The sequence below is a fragment of the Lampetra planeri genome, chromosome 16 (assembly GCF_965212315.1).
Source record: "Lampetra planeri chromosome 16, kcLamPlan1.2.h2, whole genome shotgun sequence".
Lineage (NCBI taxonomy): Eukaryota > Metazoa > Chordata > Hyperoartia > Petromyzontiformes > Petromyzontidae > Lampetra > Lampetra planeri.
Genome location: NC_136122.1, coordinates 6162680 through 6180362, shown reverse-complemented (window position 1 = coordinate 6180362; position 17683 = coordinate 6162680). Strand labels below are relative to the sequence as shown.

The 17683-nt window shown below is 49.1% G+C and overlaps 1 protein-coding gene across 1 annotated transcript; it reads left to right on the top strand.

Moving 5' to 3' along the window:
* Window positions 1-2146: 2146 nt before the first annotated feature.
* On the top strand, window positions 2147-9396 carry LOC144722951 (fibroblast growth factor 4A-like). The gene is made up of 3 exons (XM_078601391.1): window positions 2147-2492; window positions 6349-6452; window positions 9220-9396. Exons 1-3 carry the CDS (start codon window positions 2147-2149, stop codon window positions 9394-9396), a joined length of 627 nt encoding a protein of 208 aa, XP_078457517.1.
* Window positions 9397-17683: the final 8287 nt, after the last annotated feature.

Sequence of the window (17683 nt, the reverse complement as noted above, 5' to 3'; positions counted from 1 at the left end):
TTCGGCGGTGGGAGGCGCGCGAGGAAACGGTGGCGATTTCATAGATCCCAGGGGAGGAGAGGACTCCACCTGACCGGCGAGGGCCGCCCGCCTGAACCGACGTCAGTGGCGAGCTCCGGGCCTCTACATAGCAGGGCTGCATTCACCAAAGTGTGAAAGGTATGCGATGACGACGCTAATACGAGACGCTCAATTTCGAGGCCAACCAACCATGAAGAGCGGGCTGCTATATGTTTTTAAACAAATCGTTGTTCTACCAGTGACCAAATACATACTAATAGTCATTCTATTAGACACAATTTCATAGCAAATGTCATAATTATTCCGTGGCTTGTGAAAAAAGGCATTTGATTCCATGGAATTCTGATGCAGTCATCCGAGCTCTCACAAACCAAGGTCTTGATTTTAAAATACGGCACCCTGAAAGTATCACAACATTTCATGGTGATGGAACAGCGCCACTGAAATTCCATAAAGTAGCAAAATACAAATCAGCGGAGGAGTCAGGCAAGGTGAAATTCACTCACCACGGCTCCTGACAGTGACTGCAGTGAAGATATTTTATGCAAACTGGACGGCAGAAATAAAAGCTTTAAATAAATCAGCGGCGAACGAATGAACCATTGACGACATAAATTACAAACGGAACAAAATGCACGCCTCTCCCTGCTCAAACCAGCATGGGGGAGGTGAAATTCCACATTTCCTAGGTGGGGCCCAGTATGTCCGGAGAACAGCCACTGCAGCCTTTCTCCAAGAGGTACTCTTTTGATTAATTTTGGAGGAATAATGGCCCTCAAACAGGAAATTAACTCACGTCTCTCCAACTGCAGTTTATGTACGACGACATCGCCACCCAGCCGCATAAATTAACGCGATTTGATTGCGGATGGTATGCGTTCGGAGCGCAGCAAACGTGGGCACGCATTTGATATTCAACACCGACGGGTGGTTTAAAATGTACGTCGCATCACTCCCCACGCCCTCCCACCCACCAATATCGCGCGAATTAATTTAAATAGTGGGCCTATCCTCATCCCTCCGATGGCCGAGTTGCTGCCCTGACACAACCCCAGCCACGCGGCGCAAAGCGCCTGACGAAAACGGAGCGCCCGCGACGAGCTAAGAGGCAGCAGCAGCAGCAGGCAGCAGCAGCAGGCAGCAGCAGCAGGCAGCAGCAAGCAGCCACATGGAGAGATTTCGCCTTGAGACGCAATCGTTCCCGCGACTCAGCGCACACCCGCGCACTGCAACGGCAATCGAACGTCTGCGGAGGCGACTCTGTGACATTTCACGGATTTTTCTCCGGGCATTTGAAAGAAGGGGCGGGGGCGGAAACAAGTGCCCTGCATTGTTGATCTCATACCTGATTAAACCTCGTCGGGTTTTCTTTTTTGACAGCACGCTGCTTTGTTGGGGCCACAAGTTAGCAGCGGGTGGCCCGCGAAATGCAGCGTGCCTCACGATGACGCACGAGGGGGGAGACACCTAAGGGGGTGAACAACAACAACAAACTCGTTTCAGCGCACCGCAAGAATAACTTTTTTTCTCTTTCCGAACCCAGAGCCGCTCCGTAAATTTAGCAGAAATGGCATTTAACCCACGTCATTCAATAGCGAGACGGATTCCTTATAAATAGGGCGGGCTGACTGATGGCAGTTTGCATCCACGGTATCGTGTCACCACCAATGTCTTGGCGGAAAGCCACCGTTTCAACTCCAATCCGTACGACGTCAACGCAAGGCAATTCTTTTTCCTCTCTCTCTCTTTTGCAATCTCGTCCATTCACTGCCGACGTGCGGCCTCGGTCCCCTTTGGAGTGGCCAGGCATCTGAGACCGGACCACATTCTGGAGTTTTGAGGCATTGTTATTGTTGCTATAATAAGTCCGGCAGTGTCAGTGGTGCTGGTGGCGGTGGTGGTGGCAGAGAAGAGAGAGAGAGACTTAGGGAGACAGACAGAGAGAAAGAGAGTGGAGAGAGAGAGAGAGAGGAGGCCGGCTTCAGTCTGCTGATATTTTTAGGTGGATCCCATCAACCAATCTTCCCTCCTGCAGGCCAACAATCCACGTGCCACGATGGGTGGAGCTCAGCCGGTTCTCCACTTGGCAGTAGCAGCGTGTCTCGTTACGTGCGCGCCGCCAAATATGACGCAGTGCCACCCGCTCGCGACCTCCTCCGGCCACGCCACCGTGCCCCGACAATTCTGGCTCGTGGGCTCTCGATACAACTCCAGGTATCCCCCGGCATCTTCCAACTCATCCTTCTCGTCGTCGTCGTCGTCTTCTGCCCTGGGACTCTCGGGTGACGGACGAGGCTTCTCGGTGGGCGGCTCAGAGCGGGCCCTGGAGCGGCTGGAGCGGCGGGGCCCGCACGGCTACCTGGCGGGGATCAAGCGGGTCCGCCGCCTCTACTGCAACGTGGGCATCGGCTACCACCTGCAGGTGCTGCCCGACGGGCACGTCGGCGGCGTGCACAGCGAGAGCCCCTACAGTGAGTGTGCGAGCGGCGGTCACACCGCACCGCGAGGGGGCGTGGGGCGTGGGGCGGTTGGTTACGTTGGAGGAATCTGATGAGCTGTGAAGCTCTTTTTCACACATGTCCAGTATTCAACTGTCGTGCCCCCCCCCACCCCACCACTCGGACGGCGGGGTGGGTGGCACGAAAGTTGACGCGACACAAACTTTAAGCGAATGTCGAAGCAGGCAGCAGCAATCCTGCTCCGGTCCATTGTGCGCCACCGCACAATGGACCAAAAAAATTTGTTTTAATTTTTTTTTACAAAAATGTTGCATTTAATCCAGCCACCTGCAACGACTGCCGAGATTCAGCAATGGCGCCGATTCGCCGAGCTGAAGCAGATGCGCCAGGGGCACAATTTCTGTTTCACGGTTATGGGGTTCCGCTGATTTAGTTTGACATCGGTGAAGACTCAACAGGGCCGGCCGAGTCTCGTTCGCAACGAGTGATCTGGGGCATTGGTTCTGCCAGTCGGGGGTGGTGGGGTGGGGTGGGGCGATGATTTACCGTTGTGCATAATAATCCCAATTGAGTAATTTTGGCGTCCGCCAAACTGTTAAACTTTGAAGAAAAGCCGCCACACCGATGCGAGATAACGTAACAACATTTTTGGACTATCAATTTCGATGGCTGAGAGCCCCCCGCCCGCCCGCTCCCCCTCCGACCACTTGGAGGTTGTTAGCACCGCTCGCTCTCGCTCTCTCTCTGGGCATGGCTCACTCGCCGCAGTTGAACGGCACGAGGCGTCCACCAGCGAGTGCCTCCACGCGCGTGAACTTGCCAGAGGCTGGCGGTGGCGGCGGCGGTGGCGGCGGTGGCGGTGATGATGATGAATGTGCGCTCGGCTGGTCTCGGTGTATTTTTGGTGACCGCTGCGCCGTGCTGTGTACGGGATGCCTGTGGCCGTTGGTAACCGCGGATGTACACAGAGCAGCCCACACTGGCACATGTCACACCTACACTTATATAGACGTGCACGTACGGACGATATCACTTGCACACACAAAGACAAAGATCCCCCGGATAGTCTATTGGGGCAAGTGCTGTTAGTGAGCACCTATCAAGGCAGCCACACGCACACGAGGGGGTGGGTGGCCAACACCAAGCCCTGGCCGCCTTTGTCTCCCGAGTGGCGATGTTTACACACCACGACACCAGGCACTAATTTGAGGCTGAGTCGACCTAGGGGACACCGAGCACCGGTTCAGATGTTGGCCGTGAAAGCGAATCGAACTTGAGTTGCCGGGTTTGTAGGGCAGTAACAACTACTTTACCGCTCCCCAAATATAAAGACAGGCATGTGCTTGCCAAGATAAAAAGATCCCCCGTATAGCCTCTAACAGACTGTGGGGTAAGTTCTGCTAGCGGGCATCTATATATATGCACAAAGACACAAAAAAGCAAAGTGCATGAATGCTCATAAAATTCCCAATTTGACACAAGACGTGTGGCTGGCATCGGACACGAGCCATAATCGGATATGTCAACGGTTTTAAAGGCCTCACGCCTTGTGGATTAGAGCAATTAACGCTCTCAACTCCCTTGTGTTTTTTGCCAAACACAGCATCGCTATGGTGACTAAGTGGCCGACCCTCGGTTCACTTCCACGCCTCCCTGTCTCATCCTCTCACCCTCTCCTTCTCTCTCCCTCTCTGCTTACCCCCTCCCACTCCGATGCTTTAAATATCGCACCATGATCTCTGCCTGATTTCCAGAGAGCCCGAGACGGACCGAGCTTTCAGCCTCTCACAAAAATAGTTGCGTGCCACCCCGGTAGATTATGGGCATTAAACTCAAAACAATAAACCCAGACAAGGTCATATTTACCGTCAAATAAATCAACGTTGAGGTCCCATCGGCCTTTTGGGACTGCTGCGACAATGGTTTCCAGCAAGGTATTTTTTGGGCTTTTTCAAGAAGAGGCCAGACTATGCTGACGAGAGTCAGAAAGTCAAAGTACGACCAGAGTTCTGCTCAAATTAATTCTGCTGGAAATCATCGGCCCAGAAGCCGGTAAAAGTCCGGCAGATCCTAAATGTTGTTTTAGTTTATTGCCGATGAAGCACAACCCCCTTTTGTCCGTTTATGTTTAGCCTCTCGTGGCTGTCACCTCGAGCAGGTCTCGGATTGTTCAAATCTCGCGTTGCGGCGCGCAATAAACCCAAAGCCGCCCCCAATGCCCCTTTGAGCACGTGGTGAGCTCCGCTCTTCATTCATCCGTGGAAACATCTCATCAAGTCGAAAGGCTCTTTTTCAAAATTGATTTCGCGGGAATTGGGATGTTTCGCCCAATTTCATGAATTCGTGTTTTGCCGATTGGAGGAAATTAAATAACCTGGGGACCCCCCCCCCCTACACACACAGGGGTTGTGTGACTCTCCGCACAGAAATATTCAAGAACACAGTGAGTCCTCGCTGCCTTCAAAGTGCCGCGTTAAGCGGGAAAAACGCATTCAGCAAAAACAATTTCTCCATAAATAATGTAGCGATGAAATTTGGCGAGATACGATGTACTGCGCGCACACAGCCACACAAACTCAGGGTACGCCGCCGCGTCACGATGTCGTCCCACGTACTCGATCATAGCGCTCAGCCGCGTCACCTCAACAAAGTCGTTCGTCGTCGACCGCTCGGAAACTCCGTTGTGACGGCGCGTGTCCCACGTGATCACGGCGCGTGTATCCACGTGATGACGGCGCCTGTCCCACGTGATCACGGCGCGTGTCCCACGTGATCACGGCGAGTGTCCCACGTGATGACGGCGCGTGTCCCACGTGATCACGGCGCGTGTCCCACGTGATCACGGCGCGTGTCCCACGTTATTCGACAAGTGTTCTCTAATGGAAGAACCGCGTTATAGCGGAAGCGTTTGTGTGAACACGCGTTAAGCGATGACTTTACCGTACTCTGGTATCGTGCAATCCCAGTCTCCCACCCACATAGAACTCAGTTAATATCCTGATCATCTGTTGAGGTCTGATGAGTTCAGATGTGACTACTCCTAACAGGTGCATGACACCGATGACACGGCTCTGTCGACTGTAAGGGGCGCTCCTTCTCTGCGTTTGTGTTTGGGATGGTGACACGGCAGAGCCACATGTTGTCAAGGTTCATAGTTCAAGACAATTGGCAGCGCTGGTTCACACTGCAGGCGTATTGACCGCAAATACACGCAGTGTGCTTCAGCGTGTTCGTTCAATGACCCTGTGACGTTATTCAAACGTGAGTGGGCAACGTGTGGCCGGGGTGACGGACATCCCCAGCGTTTAACAGTACTCTCCTTTTTGTATTTGGATTGTCAACCAATACCAGGTAAAACAACATGTGCACCTATTGTTCTCTTTGAGCCCCGCCCACCCCCCCAACACGTTCCATTCATTGGCTACCACATTCAGATAACCCCCTCCCCCCTCCTCCCCCCTTAACTTGTATTTAAGAGCTTGTCTCTTGAAGTTTTGCCTCACTTGATACAGTAAATCTGGCTGTGACGGTCCCACCTGATGACGGAGACTTGTGTTGCCTCCGAAACGTCGTGATTTATAATTTAATTTATATTATTATTTATATTATTTTATTTGCATTATTTATTTTTACCTACGTGACTTTACCGAAAAAACCTAAGAGTGTGACGGACAACGCTTGCCAAATTGCTCAATAATTATTTAATTTGGTGAAGTCACACATACAGCAACATCGGCCCCTACCGCAAGACTGCTGCGGATGATACCCGTCTGGAAAAGCAAAGCGCCCGCCTTCGCAATCGCCTTGCGCTATAAGATTGGCGCGGCAACCAAACGTGACGATGATAGCGTTCGATCTGCTCCGTTAGGTCTCCTGGAGATCTCCACCGTGCAGCGAGGGGTCGTCAGCATTTTCGGCATCAAAAGCGGCCTCTTCCTCGCCATGAGCAGCAGAGGGAATCTGTACGCAACGGTGAGTGTGAGCGTGGCTCTACGTGACGGTGAGTGTGTGTGTGGCTCTACGTGACGGTGAGTGTGTGTGTGGCTCTACGTGACGGTGAGTGTGTGTGTGGCTCTACGTGACGGTGAGTGTGTGTGTGGCTCTACGTGACGGTGAGTGTGTGCGTGGCTCTACGTGACGGTGAGTGTGTGTGTGGCTCTACGTGACGGTGAGTGTGTGTGTGGCTCTACGTGACGGTGAGTGTGAGTGTGGCTCTACGCGAGGGTGAGTGTGTGCGTGGCTCCATCGCCCCCTTCATCGGTGGGCATCGGACGACGCGGCGATCGAATCGATTAAAATCGATTGTCATAGCTGCCCGGGTGGTTCAAAGTTCAGAGCGCTGATTTGGCTCCACCACTGAGACTGCCTCCACCCCACAGGGTTTAAAGCCAGGCAGCTGCCCATTGCTGTCTTTCCCCGAACCTCTGATTATCACGGTTGGCTACGTACGGTGCGAAAGAAGTTCAACACACGTACATTAAACCGGATTCTCAAGTGTGGCGAGTTTATGAGCTCAGCCCGGTCACCGTTGACTCGCATAGAGAAGCGTATACTGACATAGAGTCAAATATATTAATATAGGGACCCATAGAATGACATTGAATCATGTCGTGACCCTCAAAAATTACAATTCCGTAGAATGTCTGCGGTGGGTGGGGTGAATAGTGACGTTTCTATTCGTCACGTTTGCTATTTATAAATAACAAAAATAATAGAAATAATAATAGAAATAAAATTATAAATCACGACGTTTCGGAGGCAACACAAGTCTCCGTCATCAGGTGGACCGTCACAGCTAGATTTACTGTATCAAATCTAGAATCAGTGTGAGAAAGAAGGCAGTTCCATTTTTGAGTTTGGTGGAAATTTCCGGATGTTGGTCGAGGTTTAGTCAAAGTGCCTCCCCACACACAGAGACCACGGGAAAGAGGCTCATCTTCTCTGGCAGCTAAACCAGAGGTGGATATTCCACATTCCTTTGGTCAGAACCAGTGCATCATAGGACAACCACAAGCGCTACTCGTAATCCATTAATGTGTCGTAATGTATTATGCAGCATTGAAGCCTTGCACTGCAGCGAAGCCATTCACATCATGCCACCGAGGATGCTCATTCTCACTGAGTACAACATCCATCGCCGTGCATTGCAACACGTGGGACAGAAGCCGAGTGCCTGGAGAAACCCCACACATACGAGGGGGTAACGTTCAAAACAACCCACGCAGTCAACGTAACAGGTCAGCCTCACGACCGGAAGGTTGAGTTTTATAATTCTGGTTGATATTTTGTATCAACTCATCATCACTCTAAATCAAAGGCAAGCCACAGTCGTGCCACGGTGGCCTTGAAGGAACGCAAACTACGAACCGTGTGTGGTTTGCACTCCGACACGAACTCTCCCCTGGAGCCCTCTCGTGTCTAGCAGACCTTGATATTGGCATGTAGCTGCTGAACGCGTTTTGCTTTAAGCAAGAATAGAATCACCCTCCAGTGGATACGATAAGCAACATTTTGTCGACGTAGAAATGACAACAGTTGTCTTGCGGATCTACTGCTCCCCGTGATTGGAGAACAGAATGCCTGCCACTGGCTCTGGGCCATGGATGGAGATGAACAGGGAGCCTCTTCGATAAAGTCACGTAGGAATAAAATAAAATAAATCACGACGTTTCGGGCGCAATACAAGCGTCCGTCTTCAGGTGGGAAAGCTTGGTCTGCTGCTGAGGTAGACTGTTTTAAAAGGTTTATTTTCTACCTACGTGACTTTACCGAAAGAACCAAAGAGTATGGATTCCTGCAGTCACGAAAGCTTCAAATCAAGATTGAGCCTCTTCGAGCCGATGATTTGAGACAAATTTATACGGGAATTAGAACGCAACACTGCATCAGTGACATCTGCTCGGTGAACCACTTTACGCTTGCCACCTGCGTTACATTTCACAATCAGCATTTTTAGACTGAAAAAAAACCCATATAAGAATAATTCCATTCTGTCTCGACATATAATTGCTAATATGTGAAGTAAACTGGCCTCTTGCCTGTTCAGAAGCAATATTATCCAGCAGCATTACTTTGAGCCAGCAAACTCTGGAACGGTCTCAACTTTCTGGGTCTCAGCAACGAGTCAAGCTTGTTTAAAACAATTCTGTTGGGCTAACGAGATGTTATTGGCAAGAGCACTCCATCTGAACCAGTGGTTCTCAGCCGGGGATACGTGGACCCCTTACGCTTGCCACTTGTGCTTGTATTGCGATCGAAACGTCGTAGTTTTTTTGTTTTATTTTATCCACGTGACTTTACCGAAAGACCCAAAGAATATGAATTCCTGAAATCACAAAAGCTTTAAGTCAAAATTTAATATTTGTATGTACAATTTTTTTATATTGATTGTAAACTATTGAAAATAAATTAATAAATGTGCCCAGTTTAGGGAGGGGGAGGCATTGCCCCCCCCCGTGCCATCCCCCCGTGCCACCCCCCCCGTGCCGCCCCCCCACCCAAACTCCACCCACGACCCTACCTACCTACTTTCTGTGCTGCCACAAGGACGGCCACCACCGCCACCACCACCACCGCCGCCACCGCCACCACCGCCGCCGCCACCACCGCCGCCGCCACCACCGTCACCACCTTCACCACCACCACCGCCAGCACCTAACATCGCCCCCCCCCTTCTTCTCTCTCCCCCACACGCAACCACCACCAACCCCCCCCCTCCTCCTGTCTCTCTCTCTCTCAGCCGTACTTTTCCGACGAGTGCAAGTTCGGCGAGACGCTGCTGCCCAACAACTACAACGCGTACGAGTCGAGCGCGCACGCCGGCGCGTTCGTGGCGCTCGGCAAGCGCGGACGCGCGAGGAACGGCAGGCGAGTCACCGCGCGCATGACCGCCACGCACTTTCTGCCCAGGCTGTGAGCGAAGCGGAAGGTTCGCGATCTGAAACCCCCCATACACCCTCGCCCCCCCCCCTCCCCCCCCCAAAAAAAAACCCACCACCTCAATTATGGATAATATTGTTCGCGAAAACCCACGCGTTAAACTGAACCAGAAAGCCCCTTGCACCAGTGGGGTTCCACTCACTGGTGCAGTTGTTCCACTCACTCGTGAAGTTGTTCTTCACTGGTGAAGTTGTTCTTCACTGGTGAAGTTGTTCCTCTCACTGGTGAAGTTGTTCTTCACTGGTGAAGTTGTTCTTCACTGGTGTAGTTGTTCCTCTCACTGGTGAAGTTGTTCTTCACTGGTGAAGTTGTTCTTCACTGGTGAAGTTGTTCTTCACTGGTGAAGTTGTTCTTCTCACTGGTGAAGTTGTTCTTCTCACTGGTGAAGTTGTTCTTCACTGGTGAAGTTGTTCTTCACTGGTGAAGTTGTTCTTCACTGGTGTAGTTGTTCCTCTCACTGGTGAAGTTGTTCTTCACTGGTGAAGTTGTTCTTCACTGGTGAAGTTGTTCCTCTCACTGGTGCAGTTGTTCTTCACTGGTGAAGTTGTTCTTCACTGGTGAAGTTGTTCTTCACTGGTGAAGTTGTTCTTCACTGGTGAAGTTGTTCTTCACTGGTGAAGTTGTTCTTCACTGGTGTAGTTATTCCTCTCACTGGTGAAGTTGTTCTTCACTGGTGAAGTTGTTTTTCACTGGTGAAGTTGTTCTTCACTGGTGAAGTTGTTCTTCACTGGTGAAGTTGTTCCTCTCACTGGTGAAGTTGTTCTTCACTGGTGGAGTTGTTCTTCACTGGTGTAGTTGTTCCTCTCACTGGTGAAGTTGTTCTTCACTGGTGAAGTTGTTCTTCACTGGTGTAGTTGTTCCTCTCACTGGTGAAGTTGTTCTTCACTGGTGAAGTTGTTCTTCACTGGTGGAGTTGTTCTTCACTGGCGTAGTTGTTCCTCTCACTGGTGAAGTTGTTCTTCACTGGTGAAGTTGTTCTTCACTGGTGTAGTTGTTCCTCTCACTGGTGAAGTTGTTCTTCACTGGTGAAGTTGTTCTTCACTGGTGAAGTTGTTCCTCTCACTGGTGAAGTTGTTCTTCACTGGTGAAGTTGTTCTTCACTGGTGTAGTTGTTCCTCTCACTGGTGAAGTTGTTCTTCACTGGTGAAGTTGTTCTTCACTGGTGAAGTTGTTCTTCACTGGTGAAGTTGTTCTTCTCACTGGTGAAGTTGTTCTTCACTGGTGAAGTTGTTCTTCACTGGTGTAGTTGTTCCTCTCACTGGTGAAGTTGTTCTTCACTGGTGAAGTTGTTCTTCACTGGTGAAGTTGTTCTTCTCACTGGTGAAGTTGTTCTTCACTGGTGAAGTTGTTCTTCACTGGTGAAGTTGTTCTTCTCACTGGTGAAGTTGTTCTTCACTGGTGAAGTTGTTCTTCACTGGTGAAGTTGTTCTTCACTGGTGTAGTTGTTCCTCTCACTGGTGAAGTTGTTCTTCACTGGTGTAGTTGTTCCTCTCACTGGTGAAGTTGTTCTTCACTGGTGAAGTTGTTCCTCTCACTGGTGAAGTTGTTCTTCACTGGTGAAGTTGTTCTTCACTGGTGAAGTTGTTCTTCACTGGTGAAGTTGTTCTTCACTGGTGAAGTTGTTCTTCACTGGTGAAGTTGTTCTTCACTGGTGAAGTTGTTCCTCTCACTGGTGAAGTTGTTCTTCACTGGTGAAGTTGTTCTTCACTGGTGAAGTTGTTCTTCACTGGTGAAGTTGTTCTTCACTGGTGAAGTTGTTCCTCTCACTGGTGAAGTTGTTCTTCACTGGTGGAGTTGTTCTTCACTGGTGAAGTTGTTCCTCTCACTGGTGAAGTTGTTCTTCACTGGTGAAGTTGTTCTTCACTGGTGAAGTTGTTCTTCACTGGTGAAGTTGTTCCTCTCACTGGTGAAGTTGTTCTTCACTGGTGAAGTTGTTCTTCACTGGCGTAGTTGTTCCTCTCACTGGTGAAGTTGTTCTTCACTGGTGAAGTTGTTCTTCACTGGTGAAGTTGTTCTTCTCACTGGTGAAGTTGTTCTTCACTGGTGAAGTTGTTCTTCACTGGTGAAGTTGTTCTTCTCACTGGTGAAGTTGTTCTTCACTGGTGAAGTTGTTCTTCACTGGTGAAGTTGTTCCTCTCACTGGTGAAGTTGTTCTTCACTGGTGAAGTTGTTCTTCACTGGTGAAGTTGTTCTTCTCACTGGTGAAGTTGTTCTTCACTGGTGAAGTTGTTCTTCACTGGTGTAGTTGTTCCTCTCGCTGGTGAAGTTGTTCTTCACTGGTGAAGTTGTTCTTCACTGGTGAAGTTGTTCTTCTCACTGGTGAAGTTGTTCTTCACTGGTGAAGTTGTTCTTCACTGGTGTAGTTGTTCCTCTCACTGGTGAAGTTGTTCTTCACTGGTGAAGTTGTTCTTCACTGGTGAAGTTGTTCTTCACTGGTGAAGTTGTTCTTCACTGGTGAAGTTGTTCCTCTCACTGGTGCAGTTGTTCTTCACTGGTGAAGTTGTTCTTCACTGGTGAAGTTGTTCTTCACTGGTGCAGTTGTTCTTCACTGGTGTAGTTGTTCCTCTCACTGGTGCAGTTGTTCTTCACTGGTGAAGTTGTTCTTCACTGGTGAAGTTGTTCTTCACTGGTGCAGTTGTTCTTCACTGGTGAAGTTGTTCTTCACTGGTGAAGTTGTTCTTCACTGGTGTAGTTGTTCTTCACTGGTGTAGTTGTTCTTCACTGGTGAAGTTGTTCTTCACTGGTGAAGTTGTTCTTCACTGGTGCAGTTGTTCTTCACTGGTGAAGTTGTTCTTCACTGGTGAAGTTGTTCTTCACTGGTGAAGTTGTTCTTCACTGGTGCAGTTGTTCTTCACTGGTGTAGTTGTTCCTCTCACTGGTGCAGTTGTTCTTCACTGGTGAAGTTGTTCTTCACTGGTGAAGTTGTTCTTCACTGGTGCAGTTGTTCTTCACTGGTGAAGTTGTTCTTCACTGGTGCAGTTGTTCTTCACTGGTGAAGTTGTTCTTCACTGGTGCAGTTGTTCTTCACTGGTGAAGTTGTTCTTCACTGGTGAAGTTGTTCTTCACTGGTGTAGTTGTTCCTCTCACTGGTGCAGTTGTTCTTCACTGGTGAAGTTGTTCTTCACTGGTGCAGTTGTTCTTCACTGGTGCAGTTGTTCTTCACTGGTGAAGTTGTTCTTCACTGGTGAAGTTGTTCTTCACTGGTGCAGTTGTTCTTCACTGGTGAAGTTGTTCCTCTCACTGATCACGTTGTTCTTCACTGGTGTAGTTGTTCTGCGTGAGGTGCCGCCACAACATTTGAAAGCATTGCGGGGTTTGACAGCAGCACAACGACGTTGACGACAGAGGGGTTGAGTTGTCACGTGGGGAGGGAGGGGTACCGAGCGTCACCAGGGGCCGCCAGTGGTACCCCCCGGGGCCTTGCGATGAAGAACACCGCGCTGGTGGATAAGGGGGGTGGGGGGGTGGGGTAAGGGAGGGTGGGGGGGGTAAGGGGATTGGGGGGGGTGGGGTAAGGGGGGGTGAGGGGGGTGGGGGCACTCGAGCATTTGGGGGAGTTTTTCAAATTTGAGACTTTGGACAATTATCAAATTTCTGGGTTTGGAGAAATTTTTTTTAACTTTCTAACGTGACGGTTTGGGAGTTTTTGAAGCTTGAGAGGTTTGGATTGGTTTTCTTTTTCAATTTGAATAATTGGAAGTGTTTTAAATTGAGAGTTTGGGAGAGAAAAACCGGCTATTATTTGAGAATATTGGAGTTTTTTTTTTTAAACGGGAGACATTTCAAACCCTTTCAAATGTCACGAGGGTGTAGGAATGTTTGAAATGTGAGGGTCTGGGGAATATTTTGGCAACTTGATTGTTGGGGAGTTCTTCAGACCTAAGGCATTTGGAATGTTTCGCTAACGCGAGGGGTTTAGAATGTTTCTCACTTGCAGTGGCCCTTGTTCTCAATGTCGGCGCGTGCGTGGCACGGCTCGCTTCATGCGGTGTCTGTTCCATACCCACGGTGCAAGGAGAGCGACATCACGCGTCAGCATTGGGCCGGTGGCTTTTAGAAGCTGGCATCAGTCGAGATTTCAAAAGTGACATGTATTTTGTGCGGCTTTCAAAGTTGTGCTTTGCAATCTTGCGATTGCTGCTGCCCTCCAAATGGCCGTGAGCTGCTGGCACGAATTGTATTGTCAAAACTGACGGCCAAGTGTAATCAACCGGCACAGGGCTAGGTACCGATAATCTTGTTACAGACTGAATACGGCACAAACTGGGACCTACCGGAAATCCACCTTCCCTAGTCTCATTACATCTGCGCACAATTTGAAAATGTGACCCCCCCCCCCCCCCTGCTGCTTCAGATATCATGCAGGGAGAATGCTCATTTATAATTGTGTTACGACAAACATTATAAATCCGTTCATCGCTCACTCGTTTGAAGGAAGCGGTCACGTGCAAGCGTCTAAATCGTCACACTGTGCTACTTTGAAGACGACGACAACAAGAACGCGAGAGAATAAGTTACGTTTCTTCTAAAATCTCAAGTAATCGGTAATCAGAGATGGATTACTTTTGAAAGGTCACCCTCCCACTTCCGAATGCTCGTGACCTTCCCCCCTCCCCCCTCGTGTCATCTCCCGCGCCTTCTCCCTCGCGTTGTTACCGATGTACTTCTACTTTCACCACTTGGGGGGCATTCAGGAGCCCGCACGAAAGCACTTTACGTCTTTGTATCGAAGGCATCGTAAGCATCGTGCACCCGTGTGCATTTACTCCACGTGCGTGGCACGGTGGCACGGGTAACCGACAGATGCAAATATTTAAAAAAATATTACCGTCGCAAAATGTTATTTAAGCAACGTACACTGCATACACTGCATTTTATTATCATCAAATTAACAAACTTGATTTGAAGCTTTCGTGACTGCAGGAATTACTCGTTGGTTCTTTCGGTGAAGTCCCGTGAAAAGAAAATAAATAATAGAATACGAATGCATGCTCGGAGAGAGACACACACGGAGACGTTTTCTTTCTAAGTGACTTTACCCAAAGAACCAAAGAGTAATCAAATTCACAATCGGAGAGCCAGCTCAGAACACCTGCGGTGCGCGTTCGAGAGGCGAAAGTCCTCGTTCCGTGGTCGCAGTTTGTCGTGGACGCGTGTTTGTGTCCTTGACCTCAGATTGAGTAAAACCACTCGAAGCCAGACAGCCGGGCAGCGATGGCGACGCATGTGGCCTATGACCCCGCATTGTCGAGGCAGGTTTGGAGGATGACCACAACGAGGTTACAAACTCCCTTCCCTTGGGCGTCGAGGTGACGCCAAGAATTGGGCTCGCCAACAGGATGCGGTCGAGCAAAGTGCGGACTAACATCGCCTGTCCGCTTCTGTGTGGGATACAGTGTTGCCCCCTCGCACCCGCGGATTTTGACCGGGCCCTGCGGTTTCCTGCCACGTGATAGAAACACTCAATGATTGGCTAAAACATCTTAATATATCGATGACTGCCGCCTTCCAAGCTCGTCTGTGACTCCTCGGAGATTGGGCGAGACGCAATAAAGGATGCAATATAAAACAATAACGTCAGTACATGATTATTAATTGGGACAGCAGACGTTCTGGTGATAGGGGGGTATCTGGTACAGGGCAAATAATTAAGCACTCAATTCCCACATTTTCCAAAAAATGAAACTAACACCTCGTGCCTAAATTAACACTTCAATGGCATTAACGCTTAATTAGTATTCATGTACAAACATTCTGAGCAGAAGGTCACGCCACCACCAGCAGACCACGTGGTATACCGACGATGCACTCAGTGAACCCGCAGCACTTGGGCGCTGTGGTATCAATGAACGCGGACTGCGGCTAAATCACCGATCTTTGCTGATATTAGCCAATCAAATGAAGGCGGTGCGTGTCATCACATCATTGCTCGATCCCACGGTTAGATTGGCAATTTAATCGACGCAGCGATGAACACGCAAATTACGATGAACCCCCGGCAATTTCAATGTTTGTTTATCATGACGATCCACAATGACTATATATGGGGGTGGGTGGGGAGGGGGGGGGGAGCAGGTCTCTGATCGGCGATGGAGTCGGGTGTACGATTATATCGCTCTGTTAACGGCACCGCAGATCGCCGCTGTCCCTCCGCGAGCACGGGAACTGTGCTCCTGCAGGAGTTTTTTTTCACCGTAAAACATCGATATTGTCTTTTATACAGGCAGCGCTTTTTTGGCAAACCACCCAATTCTCTGTTCCTCCTCCGCGTTGTGGCTCCGAGACGCTCACGTTGTCCTGAGCAGACGACGAGCGGCTCCGACAGCAGCAGGGAAAACAAACTGCGTTCAGAATTCGACGATTGGCTCGCCACGGACCCACGCCTCCTAATAGGGGTTTGCGTGTCGACCACACGGCTCAGTTTCCAATCGCACCTAAGAAGCAGCACATTCCAGACGCGGGGTCCTCAGACGAACACAAAAAAAGGTTAAAGAAATAAAATGTTGATTTGCCCAAAATATGACCACGACTCACATTATGGCCCTTAAATCCATATCCCCAGCCGAGCGCAGCTCAGATAAATTCCACCAAGATGTACCAGTTTGAGACATCCCGTACGTAATCGAAAGGTCACCGTGGACAGTGCCGATAACGCCATCATACTCTTGCTATCGCTTCCCTCTGCCCGATCCCACTGCTGTTGCAAAATCGGCACTCGACCGCCAATGTCTGAATTTCGATTTAAAGCTTTCGTGACTGCAGTGATTCATCTTCTTGGTTCTTTCGGTAAAGTCACGTAGAAGGGAAATAATAAAATAATAAAAATAAAACATAATAAAATAATTATCACGTTTCGGCCACAACGCAAGCAGCCGTCCTCAGGTGCTTGCGTTGTGGCCGAAACGTCGTGAGAAATATTTTATTATGTTTTATTTTTATTATTTTATTACTTCCCTTCTACGTGACTTTACCGAAAGAACCAAGAAGACGCCAACGTCTGCTCGCACTGTTTCCTCGCCACCGTTTGCCCAGTAAACTTGAAACTGATGGGCCAAACGCTAGCCCAACAGTTCCAACCAAATGCCAACATTGGCCCAAAGTTGCATGCCTACTGGGTGGCTCTGTCTTTCTACTAGTTGCTAACCTCTGGGTGCCCAAAGGTAAATCATGAATGCTCTGTTACATTATTCATTACTCTAGCCCCGAGGTACACAGACCAGCTACATCCCCAGTGTCTTTAGTTAGCGAGATGTTAACATGCTCGCAGCTATTCCTGAAATGTGGACATGTTCCTGTGAATCTACTCCGCAAGTGGAGATCTAGAACTGAAAGTCGGTTTCGACACCGTCACAGCTAGATTTACTGTATCAAGTGCCACTTGATACAGTAATCTAGCTGTGACGATCCGACCTGATGACGGAGACTAGTGTTGCCTCCGAAACGTCGTGATTTATAATTTTATTTCTATTATTACTATTATTTTTACTTTTATGATTTATTTTTACCTACGTGACTTTACCGAAAAAACCTGAGAGAGTGAGAGCATGTCCACAGCCGGAGAGAAACCACAGTGGCACACGTGTCAATCCTAAATACCTGATTAACTGGTAGGCTCCTGAGTTTTTACATTTTAAAACCTTTGACTGCAGGTAAACATTGCGTCAAAAAAAAAAATCAAGAATTTTACAAAGCGATATGATTCAATTTGAACAACAACAAAACTCTGCATGATAAAAGGATTTAAAAAAAGCGACAGCCTACCAGTCAATTTGGTAGAAATGGCAAAGTAAAGTAGGCAGCTGTAGCTGTCATAAGAAATACAGTGGATATGTTTGGGTACATTTTAAACTAAACACATTCAAATTCGGAAGAGTTTGTATGTGGATATCCTGTACACAACAGTGCCAATATATCCAGGTCAACAACGTCCACCACGTTTTCACCGACGAGGACTGTTCACACAGGTTCCGTTTAACTGGTCGGTCAAGAATTTACTTGGCTCCATTCCCACCCCGTGTAACGTTATGGGGTACGAAGTGTCCATGCTGTATGTAAAGATCCCCGCAGTCTGCTTCAAAGTGGACGTTAAAGATGCCCCAATGTCTATCACAAGAACGGACCATTGTGTGCTGGCGTCAGGGTCCAAATATGTCAAATTAGAAAGTTGGACCGCTAAATGACTCAAGTGCGTCGATGCATAGCAAGCATCGCCCCCTACTGGCAGACGAATGCCCCAGGTCACCCGTGGGTTTTTCCACTACACC